The sequence below is a fragment of the Leucoraja erinacea genome, chromosome 8 (assembly GCF_028641065.1).
Source record: "Leucoraja erinacea ecotype New England chromosome 8, Leri_hhj_1, whole genome shotgun sequence".
NCBI classification, from domain to species: Eukaryota; Metazoa; Chordata; class Chondrichthyes; order Rajiformes; family Rajidae; genus Leucoraja; species Leucoraja erinaceus.
In genome coordinates, this window is record NC_073384.1 from 7106515 (window position 1) to 7134102 (window position 27588).

The 27588-nt window shown below is 46.1% G+C and overlaps 1 protein-coding gene across 7 annotated transcripts in view; it reads right to left on the bottom strand.

Annotated features, from left to right (window-relative positions):
* The window catches only part of LOC129699284 (1-phosphatidylinositol 4,5-bisphosphate phosphodiesterase beta-4), a 524489-nt gene that overhangs the window by 40595 nt on the left and 456306 nt on the right, over positions 1-27588 (bottom strand). For all 7 annotated transcript variants that reach the window (XM_055638946.1, XM_055638944.1, XM_055638943.1 and 4 more), the window contains 3 exons: positions 12065-12180; positions 10972-11047; positions 6668-6843 (listed from right to left, as the gene is read on the bottom strand). In XM_055638946.1, coding sequence (XP_055494921.1) covers positions 6668-6843; positions 10972-11047; positions 12065-12180 — 368 coding nt within the window. The remainder of the gene's footprint in view (positions 1-6667; positions 6844-10971; positions 11048-12064; positions 12181-27588) is intronic.

Sequence of the window (27588 nt, forward strand, 5' to 3'; positions counted from 1 at the left end):
TAGTGCTAGTGTTGGGGGTGATTGATGGTCGGCGCGGACACGTTGGGCCGAAGGGCCTGTTCCCACTCTGTATCTCTAAAGAAAAGTAACTAAAGAGATGCTGCTTGACCCGCTGAGTCACTCCAGCATTGTGCAACTTCAGAAACTGAGATGCTGGTTAACACATAATAGGACACAGAGCGTTGGAGTCACTCAGCAGGTGAGGCAGCAGAACATGGATAGGTGATGTTTCATTTATGAGGTTAATCTATGATGAGCATTTGTCGGCACCAGAGCCTGTACTCGCTGGAGTTTAGAGTACTCAAGGACGTGGTCCTAGAAATCGTGGATGCATTGGTGATCATTTTCCAATGTTCTCTTGACCCTGGTCGTTAAAGATGTTATAGCAGCGTATTTGGAAAACAGTGACAGGATCAGTCATAGTCAGCATGGATTTATGAAGGGGCAATCATGCTTGACTGATCTTTTGGAATTTTTTGAGGATGTAACAAGTAGAATGGATAAGGGAGAGCAAGTGTATGTGGTGTATCTGGAATTTCAAAAAGCCTTTGATAAGGTCCCACACAAGAGATTAGTGTGCAATATTAGAGCACATGTTATTGGGGGTAGGGTATTGACATGGATAGAGAACTGGCTGGCAGGCAGGAAGCAAAGAGTAGGAATTAACGGGTCCTTTTCAGAATGGCAGGCAGTGACTCATAAGGCTCGGCGCGTTGTTTATAATATATATTAATGATTTAGACGAGGGAATTAAATGTAAATTTGTGGATGACACAAAGCTGGGTGGCAGTGTAAGCTGCAAGGAGGATGCTATGAGGCGGCAGGGTGACAGATAGTTTGGGTGAGTGGGCAGATGCATGGCAGATGTAGTGTAATGATGATAAATGTGAGGTTATCCACTTTGGTGGCAAGAACCGGAAGGCAGATTATTATCTGAATGGTGTCAGATTAGGAAAAGGGGAGGTGCAACGAGACCTGGGTGTGTGCTTGTCCATCAGTCACTGAAAGTAAGCATGCAGGTACAGCAGGCAGTGAAGAAAGCGAATGGCATGTTGGTCTTTATTGCAAGAAGATCTGAGTTTAGGAGCAAGGAGGTCCTACTGCAGTTGTACAGGGTCCTGGTGAGACCGCACCTGGAGTATTGTGTGCAATTTTGGTCTCCTAATTTGAGGATGGACATTCTTGCTATTGAGGGCGTGCAGCGTAGGTTCACCAGGTTAATTCCCGGGATGGCGGGACTAACATATGATGAAAGAATGGGTCGACTGGGCTTGTATTCGCTGAAATTTAGAAGGATGAGAGGATATCTTGTAGAAACATATAAAATTCTTAGAGGATTAGATGAGGTAGATGCAGGATAAATGTTCCCGATGTTGGGGGAGTCCAGAACCAGGGGTCACACAATAAAGGGTTGGCCATTTAGGACTGGGGATGAGGAAAAACCTATTCACCCAGAGAGTTGTGAATTTGTGGAATTCTCTGCCACAGAAGGCAGTGGAGGCCAATTCACTGGATGTTTTCAAGAGAGAGTTAGATTTAGCTCTTAGGGCTAACGGAATCAAGGGATTTGGTGAAAAAGCAGGAATGGGGTACTGATTGGGGATGATCAGCCATGATCATATTGATTGGCGGTGCTGGCTCGAAGGGCCGAATGGCCTACTCCTGCACCTATTGTCAATGTTTCTGTTCTACTAGTTCCACTATTCACATTCTTGTATCCCTTCATTATCACCTCTTCCCCAGCCAACAATGGGCCATTGTGGGCTCCACCCTTCCTTGGTCATCTGTTGCCGGCCCTCAATTGTTCTGGTCTATTCCCACATCCAATCTTGACCCTCACCTACCCCCTACCCCCCATCCACTCTACTTTCAGTCTGAAGAAGGGTCCCGACCCGAAACGTCACGTATTCCGTTTCACCAGAGATGCTGCCTGACCCGCTGAGTTACTCCAGCACTTTGGGTCTATCATTACTACTGAAGCGTTTTAGTTTATAAATGTTCCTACTTACACTGGATCTCACTGGGAATTTAATGCTGCGCAAGTTAAAACTGTTGATGAAAATTTAGAAGACTCTACATTTTAAAACTATTTAATTAATGTCAAGAGATGTATAAGATTGCAATTGGTACAATTAAAAGATCAAAGTGCTCCCTAAGTCTAGAACATTATGATCAGTGATATATATTAATCTTTTAGCAGAGTCTAGTTAGGTTTAGAGATACAACGCTGAAACAGGCCCATCGACCCACCGAGTCCGCGCCGACCAGCGATCCCTGTACACTAACACTATCCTACATACTAAGGGACAATTTGCAGTTTTACCGAAGCCAATTAATCTACAAACCTGGACGCCTTTGGAGTGTGGGAGGAAACCGGAGTACCCAGAGAAAACCCACGCAGGTCACAGGGAGAGCGTGCAAACTCCGTACAGACAGCACCCGTAGCCAGGATCGTACCCGGGTCCCTGGCGCTGTGAGGCAGCAACTCTACCGCTGCGCCCTTTCTCTCCATTAATTTTAATATTACAGGTTTACACTGAAGATAGACACAAAAAGCTGGAGTAACTCAGTGGGTCAGGCAGCATCTCTGGAGAAATAGATGTGATGAAGATTGAGGGGAGATCTTATAGAAACTTACAAAATTCTTAAGGGGTTGGACAGGCTAGATGCAGGAAGATTGTTCCCGATGTTGGGGAAGTTCAGAACAAGGGGTCACAGCTTAAGGATAAGCGGGAAGTCTTTTAGGACTGAGATGAGAAAAACATTTTTCACACAGAGAGTGGTGAATCTCTGGAATTCTCTGCCACAGAAGGTAGTTGAGGCCACAGTTCATTGGCTATATTTAAGAGGGAGTTAGATGTGGCCCTTGTGGCTAAATGGATCAGGGGGTGCGGAGAGAAGGCAGGTACAGGATACTGAGTTGGATGATCAGCCTTGATCATATTGAATGGCGGTGCAGGCTCGAAGGGCCGAATGGCCTACTGCACCTATTTTCTATGTTTCTATGAAGGGTCTCGACCCGAAATGTCACCTATTTCTTTTCTCCAGAGATGCCGTCTGACCCGCTGAGGTTACTCCAGCTTTTTTGTGTATATCCCTGAATCCCTGCACTTCCTTCTGAGTTAATGCCAATCTTCTCATTAAATATTCCCCAGGGCACTACTCCCCCCTGTTTACTGATGATATATTTTATCAAGCAACTGAATCATCTTACCAACAACTAGAGTTCTGGGCACCATGTTATTGGAAAGATGTTGCCAAGCTGGAAAGGTCCTGAGTTTTAAGCTGTGCTTTAATTAGCTCAATACCATAAACTCCAGGCACCAGTGACAGCAATCTCTTATAGAAACTTACAAAATTCTTAAGGGGTTGGACAGGCTAGATGCAGGAACATTGTTCCCGATGTTGGGGAAGTCCAGGACAAGGGGTCACAGCTTAAGGATAAGGGGGAAATCCTTTAAAACCGAGATGAGGAGAACTTTTTTTCACACAGAGAGTGGTGAATCTCTGGAACTCTCTGCCACAGAGGGTAGTTGAGGCCAGTTCATTGGCTATATTTAAGAGGGAGTTAGATGTGGCCCTTGTGGCCAAGGGGATCAGAGGGTATGGAGAGAAGGCAGGTACGGGATACTGAGTTGGATGATCAGCCATGATCATATTGAATGGCGGTGCAGGCTCGAAGGGCCGAATGGCCTACTCCTGCACCTAATTTCTATGTTTCTATGTTTCTATCTCACCTCTAATGTTTAAGAAGGAACTGCAGATGCTTGTTTAAACCGAAGATAAACACAACCTGAAGAAGGGTCTCGGCCCGAAACATCACCCAGAGATGTTGCCCGAGCTGCAGAGTTACTCCCACCTTTTTGTGCCTATCTTCGGTTTAAACCAGCATCTGCAGCACTTCCCTACAGAAGATCAAGGGATACGGGGAGAAGGCAGGCACGGGTTATTGATTGGGGACGATCATCCATGATCGCAATGAATGACAGAGCTGGCTCGAAGGGCGAATGGCCTCCTCCTGCACCTATTTTCTATGTTTCTATGTAAGATATGTTGAAGAAGGAACTGCAGATGTTGGGAAAATCGAAGGTAGACAAAAATGCTGGAGAAACTCAGCGGGTGAGGCAGCATCTATGGAGCGAAGGAAATAGGCGACGTTTCGGGTCTGAAGAAGGGTTTCGACCCGAAACGTTGCCAAATTCCTTTGCTCCATAGATGCTGCCTCGCCCGCTGAGTTTCTCCAGCATTTTTGTCTCACCTCTAATGGACTGAATGGAATGAAAACACAATAAACTGCAGATGCTGGAATCTTGAACAAAACACATTATTAAGTGCTGTACTTTTTGGCGATACAGCACGGAAACAGGCCCACCGACTCTACGCTGACTGTCGATCACCCGTTCACATGAGTTCCACGATGTCCCACTTCCACATCCACTCCCTATACACGAGAGGCAATGTGCAGAGGGCCAATTAACCTACAATCTTGCCCGTCTTTGGGATATGGGAGGAAACCGAAGCACCCGGAGGAAAGAGACAGTGCTAGATAGGGCTCTTAAACATAGCGGAGTCAGGGGATATGGGGAGAAGGCAGGAACCGGGGTACTGATTGTGGAAATCAGCCATGATCACATTGAACCGCGGTGCTGGCTCGAAGGGCTGAATGGCCTATTCCTGCACCTATTGTCTATTGAAATCTACGCAGTCACAGCAAGAACATGCGAACTCCACACGGACAGCACCCCAGGTCAGGATCGAACATGGGTCTCTGGCGCCGGAAGCAGCAGATCTACCAGCTGCATATCATTTATTTAGAGTTTTGAGCTAAAGCATTAAAACGGGCTCTTCAGCCCACTGTGCCCACTGCGTTCACAAGTCGGCCGTTCACCCGTTCACGCCAGATCTACGTTATCCCACTTTCTCATCAACTCTCCACGCACTGGGAGCATTTTGTTTTTAACAGAGGCCCAGAGAGAACGTGCAAACTCCACCTAGACAGCACCCGAGGTCAGGATCGAACCGGGCGCTGTGAGGCAGCAACACTATCGCTGCTTTAGTTCTCCGCCCATTTCTTGTGCTAGCTATGATTTCACACTGACCACATTTAGAGTGCTATGAAAAATAAATCTAACCCGGGTCCCTGGCGCTGTGAGGCAGCAGCTCTACCCGCTGCACCACTGCGCCGACTCTAATCCATTGCATTTGGTGCACGGTACCTAGTCGGTCGGCACCAAGCCCGGTTTGTGGTTCCTTGTGCAGATAATTATCATCTTTGCTGATTTGCTTGGTCCCAGAACCATTTTTAAACTTATTGACCAAACTTGGTACCACAGCAGCACCGAAATAATCCACACCGAACAACAAGCCCTTTAAATGCTCAATATTCACAGTGTTCCTGAACAAAGAATTGTACCTGATGTAAATCCCACATACCAATGATTAAATACATCATTACACCAAAGATCAAAGATAATTTTATCTTATTCAGCAGATAATGATACCTTTTCTCCTGCAATGAATAATACAATTTTAGTGTGGTGAGTTGGACGACAACATTTCTTTAGAATGAATGTTAGATTACTGGGGGAACAGATAGCTGATTAGAATAGTCTTTCTTATATCTGTAAATTTAGCAATAGGAACATACCAATAACTTTAAAATGTAATTAAATGTCCACAACAGCTCTTTCTAATTGCATTCCTCCGAGAACAGTCAGTATTGTACAATTACCGGTAACTTCAAGACAATGGACAATAGGTGCAGGAGTAGGAGTAGAATTCTCTGCCTCAGAGGGCGGTGGAGGCGGGTTCTCTGGATGCTTTCAAGATAGAGCTAGACAGGGCTCTTAAAAATAGCGGAGTCAGGGGATATGGGGAGGAGGCAGGAACGGGGTACTGATTGGGGATGATCAGCCATGATCATATAACAATTACAGCATGGAAACAGGCCATCTCGACCCTTCTAGTCCGTGCCGAACACATAATCTCCCCTAGTCCCATATACCTGCGCTCAGACCATAACCCTCCATTCCCTTCCCATCCATATAACTATCCAATTTATTTTTAAATGATAAAAACGAACCTGCCTCCACCACCTTCACTGGAAGCTCATTCCACACAGCCACCACTCTCTGAGTAAAGAAGTTCCCCCTCATGTTACCCCTAAACTTCAGTCCCTTATTCTCATGTCATGTCCCCTTGTTTGAATCTTCCCTACTCTCAGTGGGAAAAGCTTTTCCACGTCAACTCTGTCTATCCCTCTCATCATTTTAAAAACCTCTATCAAGTCCCCCCTTAACCTTCTGCGCTCCAAAGAATAAAGCCCTAACGTTCAACCTTTCTCTGTAACTTAGTTGCTGAAACCCAGGCAACATTCTAGTAAATCACATTGAATGGGGGTGCTGGCTCGAAGGGCCGAATGGCCTAATCCTGCACCTATTGTCTATTGTCTATTGTCTATTGACGTACAGGTTTTTAAATTAATTGGCTTGGTATAAGTACGTTTGGGATAGTGTTAATGTGCGGGGATCGCTGGTCGGTGCGGACTCAGTGGGCCGAAGGGCCTGTTTCTGTGCTGTATTTCTAAACTAAACAAAACTAATCCAGGTGGTTTCAGAGTGCAGTCGTAAGAAAATCTCTGCCTGGGGGCTTCATAGTTGATACATACCGATCATGGATGAGTTTGAGATGCTGGCTTTGCTGCTCGTGCATGTTCATGAGGAGTTTCTTTAACAAATCACATTGTTGGCTCAAGTGAAGGTCCCTTTGCTCCTGTTCCTCTGCACAATGAACATTTAACATCTCCGACCACTCCTTGGTCTGCTGGGTGACTATCTCTTTCACCTGTTGAAAGAAAGAAAGATCGCACGTCACATGATGTAGTAATTGAGTCAAGAGGGTTTTATTGTGTGGGAAGGAACTGCAGATGCCGGCTTACACCAAAGGGAGACACAAAATGCTGGAGTAATGCCCCTGTCCCACTTAGGAAACCTGAACGGAAACCTCTGGAGACTTTGCGCCCCACCCAAGGTTTCCGTGCGGTTCCCGGAGGTTGCAGGTGGTTGCCGGAGGTTGCAGGTAGTGGAAGCAGGTAGGGAGACTGACAGAAACCTCCGGGAACCGCACGGAAACCTTGGGTGGGGTGCAAAGTCTCCAGAGGTTTCCGTTCAGGTTTCCTAAGTGGGACAGGGGCATTACTCAGCGGGTCAGGCAGCATCTCGGGAAAGAAGGATCGGGTGACGTTTCGGGTCGAGACCCTTCTTCAGAACTCCAGACTGCCCTTGTTCAGACCCTTCTTTAGAACTCCATTCAGACTGAAAGTCAGGGAGAGGGTGTGTAGAGACATGGAAGGCTAAGGTGTGAAAACGATAGATCAAGTAACAATGAACCATTCTACATTTCCTTGAGCATCGTCTGCTTTGATCTGTCATTTTCACACCTTACCCTTCCATATCTCCATGTCTCCCTCTCTCCTAACTCTTAGTTTGAAAAAGGGTTTATAACGTCACCCATTCCTTTTCTCCCGAGATGCTGCCTGACCCGCTGAGTTACTCTAGGATTTTGAGTCTATCTTCGGTGTAAACTGGCAACTGTATTTAGTACTTTGTAAACACCATAATAAACAATTTTTAAATGTTCAGTGTTTTGATGAATCTATTGAAGTAGCCTAATGAAGTAGGCAAGGGAATAACAGGGATTGCTGTTTAAGAATTCCCAAATCTCTTTTCAGTCAGTCATCTATTGAAGTTAACAGCAAAAACTCTAGATAAGTACATATTTTTCAGATATGTCAGCAATATTATCAAAGATTATCAAATATTATCAAAATGATAGACAATAGACAATAGGTGCAGGAGTAGGCCATTCGGCCCTTCGAGCCAGCACCGCCATTCAATGTGATCATGGCTGATCATCCCCAATCAGTACCCCGTTCCTGCCTTCTCCCATATCCCTGACTCCACTATTTTTAAGAGCCCTATCTAGCTCTCTCTTGAAAGCATCCAGAGAACCTGCCTCCACCGCCCTCTGAGGCAGAGAATTCCACAGACTCACCACCCTCTGTGAGAAAAAGTGTTTCTTCGTCTCCGTTCCAAGAGACAGCCTCCGATCAATGAGACTGAAGGGTCTCGACCCGAAATATTACCTATTCCTCTGCTCCAGGGTTGCTTCCTGACCAGCTGAGTTACTTCTGTGTTTTGTGTCTATCCATTATCAATGATTATCTGCATCAATTAATAAGTTTAAAACACCCTCTTCAGTGCAGTTCTGATTTCTATGAATATTACCCTCCAGAGATTAAAAGAGTGAGGTAGAATCTGGAATTTGCTATTGTCAATATTAACCATTGACGCAGGGGGGCACGGTGGCCCAGCGGTAGAGTTGCTGCCTTACAGCGCCAGAGGCCCAGGTTCAATCCTGACTACAAGGTGGTGTCCGTAAGGGGTTTATACATTCTCCCCGTGACCTGCGAGGGTTTTCTCCATGTGTTCCACTTTCCTTCCGCACTCCAAAGACGTACAGGTTTTGTAGGTTAATTGGCTTCTGTAAAATTGTTCCTTACTGTCTAGGATAGAACTAGCCCGCGAGGTGATCGCTGGTCGGCACGGACATGGTGGGCTGAAGGGCCCGTTTCCGTGCTGTATCACTAAAAGGTCTAAACTAAACTAATTCACATACAATGTGAATATAAAGTGAACTTTCCTCACAATGCAAAAGAAATCCAAATGTAAAATCCAAATGCATAAATCTAAAATCCCGTCAGACATGGAAACAAAAACGATAATGCATATAATCATCAAGGTGTAAGTACAGGGTGGGAATGACGGAAGGAAATTGTAATTGTAAAGGAATCAAAATGCACTTCCTGATTGGAGAATAAACAGGTTTGCCAAAGCATCAGGAACACTGTTCGTTTTGAAGATTGTTTTTCCCCCTATATGTCCCTACAATTGTTATTGGTATATTTAACATCAGAATTAACATAGCGATACATACAATTGCAGATCAGTAGTTACAGCACTCAATTAAAGCTTGCATAAAAGCAATATATTGCAGCGAATTGTGGATGCAGCTCAGACCATCACACAAACCAACCTCCCTCGTATTGATGTTTATAAAGGAACTGCAGATGCTGGAAAATCGAAGGTAGACAAAAGTGCTGGAGGAACTCAGCGGGAGCGGCAGCATCTATGGAGCGAAGGAGATAGGCAACGTTTCGGGCCGAAACCCAACCTCCCTTCAATTGACTCCATTTACACCTCACGCTGCCTCGGCAAGGCCAGCAGCATAATCAAGGACGAGTCGCACCACGGCCACTCCCTCTTCTCCCCTCTCCCATCGGGCGAAAGGTACAGAAGTCTGAAAACGCACACACCTCCAGATTCAGGGACAGTTCCTTCCCAGCTGTTAGCAGGCAACTGAATCATCCTACCACAACCAGAGAGCAGTGCTGAACTACTATCTACCTCATTGGTGACACTTGGACTATCCTTGATCAGACCTTGCTGGCTTTATCTTGCACTAAACATTATTCCCTTATCATGGATCTGTACACTGTGAATGGATCAATTATAATCACCTATTGTGTTTGGACGGAACTGCAGACGCTGATTTAAACCAAAGATAAGACACAAAAAGCTGGAGGAACTCAGCGGGGCAGGCAGCATCTCTGGAGAGAAGGAATGGGTGACGTTCCGGGTCGAGACCCTTCTTCAGACAATATAATCATGTACTGTCTTTCTGCTGACTGGTCAGCATGCAACAAAGCTTTTCACTGTACCTCAGTACACGTGACAATAAACTAAACTGAAATTGTTATATATTTTTTAAAACTGCACTATTATTATTATGCATAAAAACACTCAGATCTATCTGCCAGAATAAATACTTACTGCAACAAGGTTTGGAAAATATTAGTTATACTTACTCAAACACAAGGAAAAGGAATCGTGAATTCTTTGCCAGGCTGATTATGTGCAAGCCTGAATTTTATACAGCACAAATTAGTTTCAGCCTTATTCACAAATTCACAGCCACAGATGTATGTGGAGGCCAAGTCAGTGGATATTATTAAGCCAGAGATAGATAGATTCTTGACTAGTACGGGTGTCAGGGGTTAAGGGGAGAAGGCAGGAGAATTGGGTTATGAGGGAGAGATAGATCAGCCATGATTGAATGGCAGAGTAGACTTATAACCATATAACAATTACAGCACGGAAACAGGCCATCTCGACCCTTCTAGTCCATCCCGAACACGTATTCTCCCCTAGTCCCATCTACCTGCGCTCAGACCATAACCCTCCATTCCTTTCCCGTCCATATAACTATCCAATTTATTTTTAAATGATAAAAACGAACCTGCCTCCACCACCTTCGCTGGAAGCTCATTCCACACAGCCACCACTCTCTGAGTAAAGAAGTTCCCCCTCATGTTACCCCTAAACTTCAGTCCCTTAATTCTCAAGTCATGTCCCCTTGTTTGAATCTTCCCTACTCTCAGTGGGAAAAGCTTATCCACGTCAACTCCTGTCTATCCCTTGATGGGCCAAGTGGCCTAATTCTATTCCGATCACTTATGACGTCACAAGTTGTAGGAGTAGAATTAGGCCATTCGGCCCATCGAGTCCACTCTGCCATTCAACCATGGCTGATCTCTGCCTCCTAATCCCATTTTCCTGCCTTCTCCTCAAAACCCTTGACACCCACAGAAAATTGATGGGATTTGATGGATTATTATTACTGACAGGTGTTATTGATGGTAGACAAGAATGCTGGAGAAACTCAGCGGGTGAGGCAGCATCTATGGAGAGAAGGAATAGGTGACGTTTCGGGTCGAGACCTTTCTTCAGACTGATGGGATACCTACCATGGCCAAAGCAAACTGAGTTCCGACAAACATCACTATTCATTCTACTTCATTACATGTAAAACACAATTGCAATGTACGGTGTTTAAAATGCAAGACTACACTACCTTTAATTTGTGATCTGAAGATAAGGTTTCTATTTTGATCTCGGTTTCCTTCTTCAAATCAACGCAATTGTTTTCTCTGAAATACAAGGAAATTGAGTTAACAGTAATACACTTCTTATCATGCTACCTCCGTCTGATTGTAAATGCAGTGATTTGTCGAAGAGCAACATAATGAACAAGTTCATAAACATATTGGATCGGGCATTTATCATGTTGACAATGGATAAATAGGAAGCCTTTGTGTCCTTCTTAAAAGCCCTGTCCCACGGTACGAGTTCATTCCAAGAGCTCTCCCGTGTTTAAAAAAAAATCAAACTCGTGGTAAGCACGGAGAATGAACGTAGCGGGTACGTCGGAGCTCGGGGACGTCTCTCAGCGGCTCGTAACGCTAACGGCAGGTACTCCGGAAGACTCGCTAACGGCAGGTAAGCACGGGAAGACACGTGAAGATTTTTCAACATGATGAAAAATGTCCACGAGAGCCCCGAGTACTGACGAGTGGCCATTGCCGTAAATCTCCCAGTTCGAATCAGGGCAAACTCGGGAGAGCTCACGGAATGAACTCGTACCGTGGGACAGGGCTTTAACAATCAGAAAGGAAATCTTTAGACTCCAGAGATACAGCGTGAAAACAGGCCCTTCTGCCCACTGAGTCCGAGCCCACCAGCGATCACCTGTACATCAGCACTATCCTACACACTAGGGGACAATTTACAATTTTACTGAAGCCAATTAACCTACAAAAGCGCACATCTTTGGGATGTGGGATGAAACATAGAAAATAGGTGCAGGAGTAGGCCATTCGGCCCTTCGAGCCAGCACCGCCATTCAATATGATCGTGGCTGATCATCCAGAACAGTTCCTGCTTCCTCCCCATATCCCTTGATTCCATTAGCCCCATGAGCTAAATCTAACTCTCTCCTGAAAACATCCAGTGAATGGGCCTCCACTGCCTTCTGTGACAGAGAATTCCACAGATTCGCAACTCTCTGGGTGGAAACATTTTTCACACATTTGACACGAGTGCCGGCATAGCTTCTTCCAACCCTGTGTTGCAGTTATTGAGGAGTAGCTTTTCATTTGGTTCCTTACCCCTTTTTCTTGATTGCCTTCTCCAAGATCTTCTCTTGGGTTAATTTCTCCTTGTCATGCTGGGCTACAAGTTTGTCCACCTGCATACAATGTGACTTCTGTGTGGCACAGTGATCCTGCAATTAAAAGATCATCTTCAGCTGCAATGGTTCACAGACTTGTCAAGCGTTTAATTCGGGGCTGACCAAAAAAGTGCAGGAGTGACTCAGTGGGTCAGGCAGCATCTCTGGTGAACATGGATAGGTGACGTTTGAGATCATGACTTTACTCATCATTGAGTCATAGAATGATACTGCGCGGAAACAGGCCCTCCAACCCAACGTTAGTTTAGTTTAGAGATACTAGTTTAGTTTACTTTAGTTTAGTTTAGAGATACGAGATTGATCCCTGGGATGGCGGGACTGTCATATGAGGAAAGACTGAAAAGACTAGGCTTGTATTCACTGGAGTTTAGAAGGATGAGGGGGGTATCTTATAGAAACATATAAAATTATAAAAGGACTGGACAAGCTAGATGCAGGAAAAATGTTCCCAATGTTGGGCGAGTCGAGAATCAGGGGCCACAGCCTTAGAATAAAGGGGAGGCCATTTAAGACTGAGGTGAGAAAAAACTTTTTTACCCAGAGAGTTGTGAATTTATGGAATTTTCTGCCACAGAGGGCAGTGGAGGCCAAATCACTGGATGGATTTAAGAGAGAGTTAGATAGAGCTCTATGGGCTAGTGGAGTCAAGGGATATGGGGGGAAGGCAGGCACGGGTTATTGATAAGGGACGATCAGCCATGATCACAATGAATGGCGGTGCTGGCTCAAAGGGCCGAATGGCCTCCTCCTGCACAATTTTTACATTTACCAAGCCAATTAACCCACAAACCTGTAAGTCTCTGGAGTGTGGGAGGAAACCGAAGATCTCGGGGAAAACCCAAGCAGGTCACGGGGAACTCCGTACAGACAGCGCCCGTAGTCAGGATCGAACCCAAGTCTCCGCCGTTGCAGTCGCTGTAAAGGCCCTGTCCCACTATACGAGTTCACCCAAGAGCTCTCCCGGGTTTAAAAAAAAATCAAACTCGTGGTAAGTACGTAGAATGTACGTAGCGGGTACGTCGGAGCTCGGGACGTCTCTTAGCGGCTCGTAACGTTAACGGCAGGTACTCGGGAAACGCGGTAAGCTTGTGAAGTATTTTCAACATGTTGAAAAATGTCCACGAGAGCCCCGAGTACCTTCAAGCGGGCATTACCGTAATTCTCCGAGTTCGAATCAGGGGAAACTCTGAAGAACTCTTGAATTGCCTCGTACAGTGGGACAGGCCCTTGAGACAGCAACTCTACCGCTGCACCACACCGGCCAACATGCCCCATCTGCACTAGTCCCACCTGCCTGCATTTGGTCCATATCCCTCCAAACCTGTCCTATCCATTTACCGGTCTAACTGTTTCTTAAATGTTGGGATAGTCCCAACCTCAACTGCCTCCTCAAGCAGCTCATTCCATACACCCACCACCCTTTGTGTGAAAAAGTTTTGGAATAATTAGGAAACAGATTGCAATGAATAAAAAAATTACATTCAATAATATCGTTTAACGCCCAACTCATTGATTGATTGAAAGATGTAACCCACCGGGTCCGCTTTGACCATCGATCACCCCTTGATGCATGTTATCCCACTTTCCCCATCCACTCCTTGCACACTCAGAGCAAATTACAGAGGCAGATTAACCGGCAAACCTGCAGGTCTTAGTGATGTGGGAGGAGGCCGGAGCTCCCGGAGGCAACCTACTGGAGGAACGTGCAAACTCCACGCAGACAACACCCGAGGTCAGGATCGAATCCGTGTCTCTGGCGCTGCCTCGAATTTGGAATTTACCCTTATTTGGTTCATTAAACCGTTGCTGTATTTAGTGCAAACAACCATGTCCTCTGTCATAGAGTCATCGAGTGATACAGTGTGGAAACAGGCCTTTCAGCCCAACTTGCCCACACTGGCCAACATGCCCCATCTATACTAGTACCACTGGCCTGCGTTTGGTCCATATCCCTCCAAGCCTTTCCTATCCAAATACTCTGGAATTTAGAAGGATGAGAGGGTATCTTATTGAAACATATAAGATTATTTAGGGATTGGACATGCTAGAGGCAGGAAACATGTTCCCGATGTTGGGGGAGTCCAGAACCAGGGGCCACAGTTTAAGAATAAGGGGCAAGCCATTTAGAATGGAGACAAGGAAAAACTTACGCAGAGAGTTGTGAATCTGTGGAATTCTCTGCCTCAGAAGGCAGTGGAGGCAATTCTCTGAATGCTTTCAAGAGAGAGTTAGATAGAGCTCTGAAAGATAGTGGAGTCCGGGGCTATGGGGAGAAGGCAGGAACGGGGTACTGAATGGGGATGATCAGCCATGATCACAGTGAATGGCGGTGCTGGCTCAAAGGGCCGAATGGCCTACTCCTGCACCTTTTGTCTATTGTCTACCTGTCTAAATGTTTCTTAAAAGTTGGGATAGTCCCTGCCTCAACTACCCCAGCAGCTTGTTCCATACACCCACTGCCCTTTGTGTGAAAAAAGTGAGTCTTCAGATTCTTATTCATTTTTTTCCCCTTCACTTTAAACCTAAGTTCTCTGGCCTTTGATTGACCTACTCTAGGCAAGAGACAATAGCCATTCAATGTGATCATGGCTGCTCATCCCCAATCAGTACCCCGTTCCTGCCTTCTCCCCATATCCCCTGACTCCGCTATCTTGAAGAGCTCTATCTAACTCTCTCTTTATCCAGAAAATTGGCCACCACTGCCTTCTTAGGCAGAGAATTCCACAGATTCACAACTCTCTGGGTGAGAAAGTTTTTCCTCATCTGTTTTAAGAGCCCTATCTAGCTCTCTCTTGAAAGCATCCAGAGAACCTGCCTCAACCGCCCTCTGAGGCAGAGAATTCCACAGGCTCACCACTCTGTGTGAGAAAAAGTGTTTCCTCATCTCCGTTCTAAATGGCTTACTCCTTATTTTTCAACTGTGGCCCCTGGTTCTGGACTCCCCCAACATTGGGAACATGTTTCCTGCCTCTAGCGTCTCCAAACCCTTATTAATTTTATATGTTTCAATAAGATACCCTCTCATCATTCTAAACTCTGGAGTATACAAGCCCAGCGCTCCATTCTCTCAGCATATGACAGTCCCGCCATCCCGGGAATTAACCTTGTAAACCTACGCTGCACTCCCTCAATAGCAAGAATGTCCTTCCTCAAATTAGGGGACCAAAATTGCACACAATATTCCAGGTGTGGTCTCCCTAGGGGTCTGTACAACTGCAGAAGGACCTCTTTGCTCCTATATTCGATTCCTATTGTTATAAAGGCCTATATGCCATTCGCTTTCTTCACTGCCCGCTGTGGGCAAGTTGGGTCGAAGGGCGTGATTCCACGCTGTATCACTCTAAGGAGGTGAGTTTCCCAGCTGTTATCAGTAGACATGATGGGCCAAATGGAATAATGGATAGGTGACATTTTGGGCAGGGACCCTTCATGGAATAATTCTGCTCCTATGACATATGAACACGAAATCACTAACCAGTTCTTCTACGCGGAGGTCAAAAGTAAGGGTAAGTTTTGAGTGAATTGACGGAGAGCATTTGTTGACGTTAGTTGTGAGGGAAAAACTCTCACATAAAGATCATAAAAAAATTGGAGGAGTTAATGCACTAGAAAATTGTTCCGCACGCAATCTACAGATGGGGCGTAGACAGATGGTGGGATGACATTTCCATTCACACTGACGGCTTTCAATGACCCGGCAATTAGCAGCAGAGATGAAACCCAACCCGACCTAATTTGCACTTTGACAAAGTGGACGGAAGAGACATGACCCATCACCACAGGGTTATTCATTACCTGACTCCTGAATTAGCACGGTGCTGCTGCTGCTTAATATTGAATTGTGTGCGGGGAAACTAAAATTAAGAATGCATAATAAATCATTGATCTACATAAGTTCTCGGAGCAGAATTAGAGGCCATTTGGCCCGTCATGTCCACTGCCGTATTCTATCACGCTTTCTTCTCTCCCCACCCGCTCTACAATCTGATGAAGGGTCCCTGCCCAAAATGCCACCTATCCACGTTCTCCAGAGATGCTGCCTGACCTGCGCTGAGTTACTCCAGCACTTTACATCCTGTTGTGTAAACCAGCCACCTTGTTTCTTAAGTTGATAAGTTCTAGAGCAGAAATAGGCCATTCGGTCCATCGAGTCCATACTCTGCCATTCACCTGGCTTCTCCCCATAACCCCAGACACCCGTACTAATCAAGAGACCACACGAGCAGATCATAAAGCTGAACTCTAAAGATAGAGAAACATTCCCATCAACATCCATATACTTCAGGCAGTGAGGTTCGACACGTTGCAGGGGAGATTGGTTCCCAGGTGATCTGTGTCCCAAGGCCAGAAAATGCTGCAGTAACTCAGCGGGACAGGCAGCATCTCTGGGGAGAAGGAATGGGTGATGTTTCGAGTCCTGTTTTCACACCATACACTTCCTTATCTAAGTGTCACCCTCTCCCCTGACATCTGTTTGAAGAAGGGTCTCCACCCGAAACATCACCCATTCCTTCGCTCCAGAGATGCTGCCTGTCTGTCCCGCTGAGTTACTCCAGCATTGTGCGTCTGTCTTCGGTTTAAACTAGCATCTGCAGTTCCTTCCGACAGCTTTTCACTCTACCTTGGTACACGTGACAATAAACTCAAACTCAAACCACCGGAGCCACTTGACGCAGTTATGCTGCATAAGTTGTCCGTTGCAAAACTGCAACAGAATTCTTTTTTATACACGCAGATTATTTTTGGTCGGTTTCAGGTCTTAAAAATGGAAAAGTATTTTGGGGGCAAAAAGCCACTCAGTCAGCAAAAACGACGAGCAAGCAAAATAAATCGTATCCAGGTTGACCGCTATATATAGCAATGTTACAAAATTTTGAGATTTTAAAAATCAAGTCTGCAATTTATCCCATCAGATAAAGCATAACAATAAGTTTAATTTGACACCAAATTCACTTTCATATCTCAAGTATTAAAAAAGTTATGGCCATTTTCATACTCGGAAATTAGCATCTTGTTCCCTATTGATTTTCAATGGACATTACAAAAAAGCTGTGATCTTGGATAATCAAAAGCCCATTTCTTAAGGAAAGATTAACATTTTTAAATAGCCTAAGTGTCCAAAGATTATTCACAAATAATTCACAATATAACATGATTTTTATATCTAATTTACATTAATTTATAGGCCAAATGGAAGGAATTTAGTGTTCAATTGCTGTAAATAAATGCCCATTTAAATCGGCTTTCTAGTGGGTTCATGTGAACGCGCGCTGGTTTAGAACGTTGACATCGCGCTGGATTAGTGCCCTCAAATGCCGAGAAAAATACTGCGGGATATAAAAAGCCCAAAATGAACTACTCGCTATAGATAACTTGATATATAGGGTTATATATATGCCCCATTTAATGTAAAAATAAGGTACATACCTTTAATTGTTTGCTTTATAAAACCCTGGGGCTGCGAGAGGTTGCGGAATGAGACAGTAATTTTAAACTATTATAACTATATTATCGAGGCCTATAAAACTAATAATACCTTTTGCGACCGGGTCTTGCAGCGATTTTTCGTTAATGATTTACTAGGCTGAACATCTGCGATTAGTACAGCCTAGTAAAAATCGCGTTTTAAACCCGCCCCCTCCAAACAGCGCCAAAACGCGGACCTGGCTGTGGGCAGATTCCCAATGGCGATTCAGGTAGGTTTTGTAACATACCTACTATATATCATCGGTTGAACTAAATGAGTATTTGTAAATGTACTAGACACCTTGCCAAATGCACATTCTCTGCCCCCCTCTGACTCTAACCCACACCCTTGCAGTCTTTTCAACATCCCTCCTGGCCTCCCTCAACTGAAGAAGGGTCTCGACCCGAAACATCACCTATTCCTTTTCTCCAGAGAAGCTGCCTGACCCGCTGAGTTACTCCAGCACTTTATGTCCATCTCCAGCGGTATGAATATTGATTCGTCTAATTTTAAGTAACCCTTCTCCCCGTTGGATTGCAACCTTGTCGTGGTCGGGGACGGGGAGCTTGTGTGTCTCAGTGACCCCGAGAGCTATGGCAGCGGGAGGTTCGTCTCCTGTTAGGGTCTCCCATGCTGGACAGGTCGAAGGGTAAAGGCGAGACGAAGAGCGATCCACTTGTCCTCCAGGTTGGGGGTTGATGGACTTCCAGGGCTATCGACAATGGACCTGGCCTGGGGTAGTGTCCAGAAGCTAGCCCCAGAACAGACAGGAGTGGAGGACCTTGCTTGCTGCCCGACATGCCAGGAGGCATAATAGGCAATCACTGACTAACTAACTGAAGTGACCCTTGCATCCCTCTCTCTCCGTCTCTCCCCCACCCAGTTGTCCGACTAAGGTCATAAGGTCACAAATGATAGGAGCAGAATCAGGCCATTCGGCCCGTCCACCCCGCCATTCAATCATGGCTGATTTATCTCTCCCTCCCAACCCCATTCTCCTGCCTTCTCCCCATAACCCCTGACACCCGTACTAATCAAGAATCTATCTATCTCTGCCTTAAATATATCTACTGACTGGGCCTCCGCAGCCTTCTGCGGCAAAGAATCCCACAGATTCACCACCCCCTGACTAAAGAAATTGCCCCTCATCTCATTTGTACAAAAACGTCCTTTAATTCTGAGGCTGTGACCTCTAGTCCTAGACTCTCCCACTGGTGGTAACATCCTCTCCACATCCACTCTATCCAGGCCTTTCGCTATTCGGTACGTTTCAATGAGGTCCATCCTCATTCTTCTCAACTCTCTGTCATCCTGCTCAGTTTCACTGTCCCTACCCTCTTGTTATCACCCCAGCAATTGACCATTGTGGTTTCCACCTTTGCCCCCACATTGCTGCCCTGATTTGTCCTTTTCATACCATATAAACCATATAACAATTACAGCACGGAAACAGGCCATCTCGACCCTTCTAGTCCGTGCCGAACACATAATCTCCCCTAGTCCCATATACCTGCGCTCAGACCATAACCCTCCATTCCCTTCCCGTCCATATAACTATCCAATTTATTTTTAAATGATAAAAACGAACCTGCCTCCACCACCTTCACTGGAAGCTCATTCCACACAGCAACCACTCTCTGAGTAAAGAAGTTCCCCCTCATGTTACCCCTAAACTTCAGTCCCTTAATTCTCATGTCATGTCCCCTTGTTTGAATCTTCCCTACTCTCAGTGGGAACAGCTTTTCCTACCTTTCATTCTTTAGTTCTACGCACCTTTCCATACCTCTAGTTTCCCTCTCCCCTGACTCTCAGTCTGAAGAAGGGTTTCGACCCGAAACGTCACCCATTCCTTCTCTCCAGAGATGCTGCCTGTCCCGCTGAGTTACTCCGGCATTTTGTGTCAGTCTTCGGTGTAGCTGATGCAGCTCTCTTCCTACACATCCCTCTCAAGCAGGCTGCTTAAACAGCTGGAGAAGAGGTGTCCAGATAGAAATGTCTGAGAGTGGGCTCAACTGGGGAAATCTCGAAAGAACGGCCAGCAACCGAGTGAAATGGAGGACATTTGTCAATGGCCTGTGCTCCCTAGAGGAGCAAAGGGCTTAAGAAGAAGAAGTAGAAGAAGAAATGGCAACTCTGTCCTGTATGATGCTGTTTGCATGGATTACAGGGAGTACAGAGAAGGTTCACCAGACTGATTCCTGGGATGTCAGGACTTTCATATGATGAAAGACTGGATAGACTCGGCTTATACTCGCTAGAATTTAGAAGATTGAAGGGGAGGATCTTATAGAAACTTACAAAATTCTTAAGGGGTTGGACAGGCTAGATGCAGGAAGATTGTTCCCCATGTTGGGGAAGTCCAGAACAAGGGGTCACAGTTTAAGGATAATGGGGAAATCTTTGAGGACCGAGATGAGAAAAACATTTTTCACACAGAGAGTGGTGAATCTGTGGAATTCTCTGCCACAGAAGGTAGTTGAGGCCAGTTCATTGGCTATATTTAAGAGGGAGTTAGATGTCGCCCTTGTGGCTAAAGGGATCAGGGGGTATGGAGAGAAGGCAGGTACAGGATACTGAGTTGGATGATCTGCCATGATCATATTGAATGGCGGTGCAGGCTCGAAGGGCCGAATGACCTACTCCTGCACCTATTTTCTATGTTTCTATGATCGTTGGATCTGCATGTACTCACGCAAGTGTGGAGTGTTACATCGATGCAGGAAAGGCTTTGCGGTGGCAGAAGGCAATTCGATCACGTTCATAAGAGCATAGGAGCAGAATTAGGCCATTCGGCCCATCGAGTCCACTCTGCCATTCAATCGTGGCTGACCTACCTTTCCCTCTTAGCAATATGGGAGGAAACCAGAGCACCCGGAGGAAGCCCACGTGGTCACAGGGAGAACATACAAACTCCGTACAGACAGCACCCAAGGGTCTGAAGAAGGGTTTCGGCCCGAAACGTCGCCTATTTCCTTTGCTTCATAGATGCCGCCTCACCCGCTGAGTTTCTCCAGCATTTTTGTCTACCTTCGATTTTCCAGAATAGTTGCTTTCCGAGAATTATAACTACTATAAATTCAAATTCACACATGCACTGACTACACCGCCCAACACGGACTTCCATCTGTATATATGTATATATGTATGTAGCGCCGCAGAATTTGTGCACCTATTCCCCCTCCCCCCATCTCCCTTCTGTTTTTTGTTTTTTCTGTTTCTTGTTTTTTGTGCTAAATTGTATGTATGCACTGAGTACGAGCAGCTTTCAGTTTCACTGTACATGTATAGTGACAATAAATGGCATATCTATCTATATCTGCAGTTCCTTCTTGAACACCCAAGGCCAGGATCGAACCGGGGTCTCTGTTGCTGTGAGGCAGCGGCACTACCCACTGCGCCACTCGTTACTACAACAACATTGAAAAGCATTTGGACAGAGACATGGATAGGAAAGGCTTCGAAGGACATGGGCCAAATGCGGGCAGGTGGGCCATCTTGGCCGGCGTGGGAAGTTGGCAAGAAGGACACGATTCCCTGCTGTATGACTCCATGAATGACCTCGGAGTGCATTCTGAAGCTGGAGCCAACTGTTTAACATATCTCCTTGCGTCACTTGCACTGCAGCTGCAACCTTGTCCTTCGCTGCCAACTATACGCACGGCCTTCCCAGTGGGGGTTTCCCAGTATTTTTGTATTCCACAAAATAGATTCAGTTAGGTCAAGCAGAACCCGAGGCAACTGGCATCTTCCTGCCAGTTCCCACACGGCAATGAAAAATGGACTGCGATTCACATCCCAGCACTTGCCTGGAAACATGAGCCCCATGGAACTTTCCCTTTACAAAGACAAAACGTCTCCGAGTTAAACGACGTTCCATTGGGAAGGAGATGAGAAGGAAATTTCTTTAGTCAGAGGGTGGTGAATCTGTGGAATTCTTTGCTACAGACGGCTGTGGAGGCCAAGTCAGTGGATATTGCTATGGCAGAGATAGACAGATTCTTGATTAGTACGGGTGTCAGGGGTCATGGGGAGAAGGCAGGAGAAAGGGGCTAGGAATGTGGCTAAGGGGATCAGGGGGTATGGAGAGAAGGCAGGTACGGGATACTGAGTTGGATGATCAGCCATGATCATATTGAATGGCGGTGCAGGCTTGAAGGGCCGAATGGCCTACTCCTGCACCTAATTTCTATGTTTCTATGTTTCTAGGAGGGAGTGAGAGATCAGCAATGATTGAAAGCCACGAGTAGACGTGATGGGCCGAATGGCCTAATTCTGCTCCTTTCACTCATGACCTATGACCTTATGGGTTGTGCCAATTTATCTCAGCATCATAGCATTGATATAGTCAGTGCACCCAGGAGGAGGCCATTTGGCCCTTTGAATTCATGCCAGCTCTCAGCATGACCAATTTTAGTTTAGTTTAGTTTAGAGATACAGCGCGGAAACAGGCCCTGCAGCCCATTGAGTCCACACAGACCAGCATTCGCCTGTTTAGATGAGTTCTATGTTATCCCACTTTCTCATCCACTCCCTTCACACTAGAAATAGGTGGGGCCCAGGGGAGGGGAAGGGGAGGGGGGGTAGATTACACAAATAACTGCAGAGCAGTAAATGCACGTGAGTGGGGATCTGACTTCACATCCCACACCCTGTACTTCTGTGTAGAAAGGAACTGCAGATGCTGGTTTACACCGAAGATAGACACAAGACGCTGGAGTAACTCAGCGGAACAAGCAGCATCTCTGGAGAGTAGGAATGGGTGACGTTTCGGGTTGGACCCTTCTTCAGACTGAGAGTGACATTTCGGGTCTCAGTCTGAAGAAGGGTTCCGACCTGAGACGTCACCCATTCCTTCTCTCCAGAGATGCTGCATGAAACGCTGAGTTACTCCAGCATTCTGCGCCTATCTTCGGCGTAAACCAGCATCTGCAGTTCCTTCCGACACAATGTTCATCAGTTGCCCTCTAGAGGCTGCATCCAATGCACGTCCAAAGTCAAACAAATCTTCACTCCTGCGAACAGCTCTTCCTCCAGTAGCATTTGTTATAAATGCAAGAAAGGACATGGAGGCACTCTGACCTCCCACAAAACCGTCAGCATGACACGGTGGAAAAGGTGGCCTGGTGGGGCAGCGGGAGAGCCAGGCAGCGCCAGTGACCCGGGTTCGATCCTGACTACGGGCGCTTGTCTGTACGGAGTTTGTATGTTCTCCCCGAGACCTGCATCGGTTTCCTCCCACACTCCAAAGACACACAAGTTTGTAAGTTAATTGGCTTTGGTATAAATGTAAATTGTCCCTAGCACGCGTAGGATAGTAAAAGTGTACGGGGATCGCTGGTCGGCACGGACTCGGTGGGCCGAAGGGCCTGTTTCCATATTGTGTCTCTAATCTACAATGTCATATGTTGATAGAATGGAGCGGCTGGGCTTGTATACTCTGGAATTTAGAAGGATGAGAGGATATCTTATTGAAACATATAAGATTGTTAAGGGATTGGACACGCTAGAGGCAGGAAACATGTTCCCGATGTTGGGGGAGTCTAAAACCAGGGGCCACAATTTAAGAATAAGGGGTAGACCATTTAGAACGGAGATTGGGAAAAACCTTTTCACCCAGAGAGTTGTGAGTCTGTGGAATTCTCTGCCTCAGATGGCGGAGGAGGCTAATTCTCTGGATGCTTTCAAGAGAGAGTTAGATAGAGCTCTTAAAGATAGCAGAGTCAGGGGAGAAGGCAGGAACGGGTTACTGAATGTGGATGATCAGCTATGATCACATTGAATGGCAGTGCTGGCTTGAAGGGCCGAATGGCCTACTGCTGCACCTATTGTCTATTGTCTAAACTAATCGACTTTTGTAAAGTTCGCTGTCCGCCTCAAAGCCAAAGTCAACGATGCTTGCACTGGCGATAACACTTCAAGCTGCAATTCACGACATTCCAGTCTCGATTATTTCTTTCTCAAGGATACATTTCCCCTTGGGTTTGCTCTTGCCGAGCTCACCTGAAACATAACAGTGAGCGGTGACCCATGAAACTGTAAACCAAGGGCAGCGCAGTCATGATTCACGTTGTACACTGACTCTGCGGTATCGTTGTTCGTGTCTGCACCCGAGAAAGTCTGCTCCGTTCCTCTGTGTGTGAAGCGAGGAACCGCAGATGCTGCTTTACACCGAAGAGAGACACAAAGTGCTGGAGTAACTCAGCGGGACAGGCAGGCAGCATCTCGGGAGAAAAGGAATGGGCGACGTTTTGGGTCGAGACACTTCGTCAGTCTGACCTCTGACTACTCCTTCAACAGTCTAAAGGCATAAACCTTTAGTTTAAGAAAGAACTGCAGTTAGAGATACAGCATGCAAACAGGCCCTTCGGCCCACCCAGTCTGGACTGGCCAGCGATCCCCGCACAATAGCGCTATCTATCCTACACACTGGGGACAATTTACAATTTTCACCAAAGCCAATTAACCTATGTGGTGTGGGAAGAAACCAGAGCACTCAGAGAAAACCCACGCGGTCACGGAGAGAAGGTGAAAACTCCGAACAGACAGCACCCGTAGTCGGGATCGAACCCGGTGCTGGAAGGCTGCAACTCTACCATGCAAACCCATAATCTATTTAGATGCAAGGATCCGCAGATGCTGGCTTACCAAAAAAAAGACACAAAGTGTTGGAGTAACTCAGTAATTTGGGCAACATCAGGAGACCCTGGATAGGTGACATCACGCAGTCTGAAGAAGGGGCCCGACCCAAGACGTCATCTACCCATGTCCTCCAGAGATGCTGCCTGACCCGCTGAGTTGCTCCAGCACTTAGAAACATAGAAAATAGGTGTAGGAGTAGGACATTCGGCCCTTCGAGCCTGCACCGCCATTCAATATGATCATGGCTGATCATCCAACTCAGTATCCTGTATCTGCCTTCTCTCCATACCCCCTGATCCCCTTAGCCACAAGGGCCACATCTAACTCCCTCTTAAATATAGCCAATGAACTGGCCTCAACTACCTTCTGTGGCAGAGAATTCCACAGATTCACCACTCTCTGTGTGAAAAATGTTTTTCTCATCTCGGTCCTAAAAGATTTCCCCCTTATCCTTAACCTGTGACTCCTTGTTCTGGACTTTCCCAACATCGGGAACAATCTTCCTGCATCTAGCCTGTCCAACCCCTTAAGAATTTTGTAAGTTTCTATAAGATCCCCCCTCAATCTTCTAAATTCTAGCGAGTACAAGCCGAGTCTATCCAGTCTTTTGTGGATAAATCAATTTCTTTTGACATCAAAAATAATTCCGACCCTGCAAAGTTGAAACTTTACATGGCTTCCAGACTTCATAATCTGTGTTAATTCCGAACAGCACATTTATTCAGTAACTAATTCAGTTACCGAGAGGCAGGTGGATTACAGACGGATCCACAATCTAACTGATCTCAGGTAAACGGATCAAGATTTTGCATTGAAAAAACTCCCCGCTCATTTGGAACATGAGCATGAATGTGATGGAACAAATGGAGCCTGACTTAATTTAGACACAAAATGATGAAGTAACTCAGCGGGTCAGGCAGCATCTCTGGAGAACTTGGTTAGGTGATGTTTCGGGTCGGGACCTTTCTTCAGACACATAACTTACATCAGACACTTGACCTAATTTGCAGGGAGGAGCTGCAGATGGTGGTTGAAACCAAAGGCATACACAAAAAGCTGGTGTAATCTCTTGAGAAAAGGAATAGGTGACGTTTCGGGTCAAGCCCCCTCTTCAGACCTAATTTATTAATTGACTTAATTTATTGTACAAAGGACAGCACATAAAAGGATGTATCTTTAGAAAGATGAGGAGGAATTTCTGTAGTCGGAGGGTGGTGAATCGGTGGAATACATTGTCACAGATGGCTGTGAGGCTAAGTCAGTGGATATTTTAAAGGCAGAGATATCGCTCACAATCACAATAATACTTTATTAGCCAAGTATGTTTTGCAACAGACGAGGAATTTCATTTGCCAAGTCAGTCATACAAATAAAAAGCAACAGAACACTCAAAATACATTTTAACATAAACATCCACCACAGTGACTCCTCCACATTCCTCACTGTGATGGAAGGTGAAAAAAAAAGTTCAACCTCTTCCCTAAGTAGATAAAAATGCTGGAGAGACTCAGTGAGTGAGGCAGCAACTATGGAGTGAAGGATATAGGCAACGTTTCGGGTGTAGACCCTTCCGTTGCCTATTTCCTTCGCTCCATAGATGCTGCCTAGCCCGCTGAGTATCTCCAGCATTTTTGTCTACCTTCGATTTTTCAGCATCTGCAGTTCCTTCTTAAACATCAATCTCTTCCCTTCCTTGTTCTCCCGTGGTCGTGGGCCTCGAGCCCTCCATTGACGGGACGATCTTGAGTCCCGTAGTCGGCGGTGTTTGGGCCATCCGCATCGGGGCAGTCAGCTCCTCCGCTCCGGCGATCGGACTCCACGTTGGAGCTGGCCGAACCTCTGCGTCGTTGGAGATTCCCGACTAGCCTCTCCCGAGATTGCGAGCTAGCGCTGGGAAAATCCGCAGGCTGTGGTTGGAGCGATCCCAAGCAAGGGATCGACTCCGATGTTAAGACCAAGGTCAGGCTGAGTAGGCCTCCAGCTTCATCAATGGTAGGCCGCAGAGCGACTGGTGAATGCGATCCGAAAACTAATCGCATCTCCGTCAAGGTAGGAAACCGAAAAAAAGTTTTCCCCTCCCCCCTCCCCCCACATAAAACAAACCGGAGAACACTTACACACACAAACTTTTAACACACACTAACAATTTTTAAAAAGACGGAGAGACTGTCAAACATGCGGCGCCCCTGGTGGTAGATTCTTGATTAGTAAGGTTGTCAGTGGTTACGGGGAGAAGGCAGGAGAATGGGGTAAGGAGGGAGAGATAGATCAGCCATGATTGAATGACGGAGTAGACTTGATGGGCCGAATGGCCTATTTCTGCTCCTGTTTCTAATGGTTACAATGCTGCTGCACTCCTTCAACATTCCCATCAAGGTGTCTGTTAGCTTTATGTGCTCAGGTGTCTGCAGGGGCTCCTAGGCCCTCAGCCTAACTGGGAGTCAGAAGGATTATCAGCGATTCGGATAGGAAATGTAAAAATGTCAAAGATCCATACAAAAACATCCACAAAATTGTCATTGTTCAATATAAATTCCTGGTCTTAGCGACCAAGGCATGTCTTGTTTAGTTTGGTTGAGAGGTGCAGCGTAGAAACAGGCCCTTCGGCCCACCGAGTCCACCCCGACCAGCGACACATGCATTAGTTCCATCACACACACTAAGGACAATTTACAGAAGACAATTAACCTACAAACCTGCACGTCTTTGGAATGTGGGAGTGCAGCGTAGGCTCATCAGGTTAATTTCCGGGATGGCGGGACTGACATATGATGAGAGAGTGGAGCGACTGGGCTTATATTCACTGGAATTTAGAAGGATGAGAGGGATCCTTACAGAAACATATAAAATTCTTAAGATGCAGGAAAAATCAGGCTAGTTGCAGGAAAAATGTTCCCCATGTTGGGTGAGTCCAGAACCAAGGGTCACACAGTTTAAGAATAAGGGGCAGGCCATTGAGGACTGAGATGAGGAAAAACGTTTTCACCCAGAGAGTCGTGAGTCTGTGGAATTCTCTGCCACAGAAGAAAGTGGAGGCCAATTCTCTGGATATTTACCAGGGAGGGTTAGATTTAGCTCTTAGTACTAATGGAATCAAGGGATATGGGGAGAAAGCAGGAACGGGGTACTGATTCTGGATGATCAGCCATGATCATATTGAATGGCGGCGCTGACCCGAAGGGCCGACTGGCCTATTCCTGCACCGATTTTTCTATGTTTCTAAGCCATAACACCCGAAGCAAAACAGCACCAAAACATGGAAACGATAAGTCACAAAAAGCTGGAGTAACTCAGCGGGTCTGACAGCATCTCTGGAGAAAAAGAATCGGTGAGGT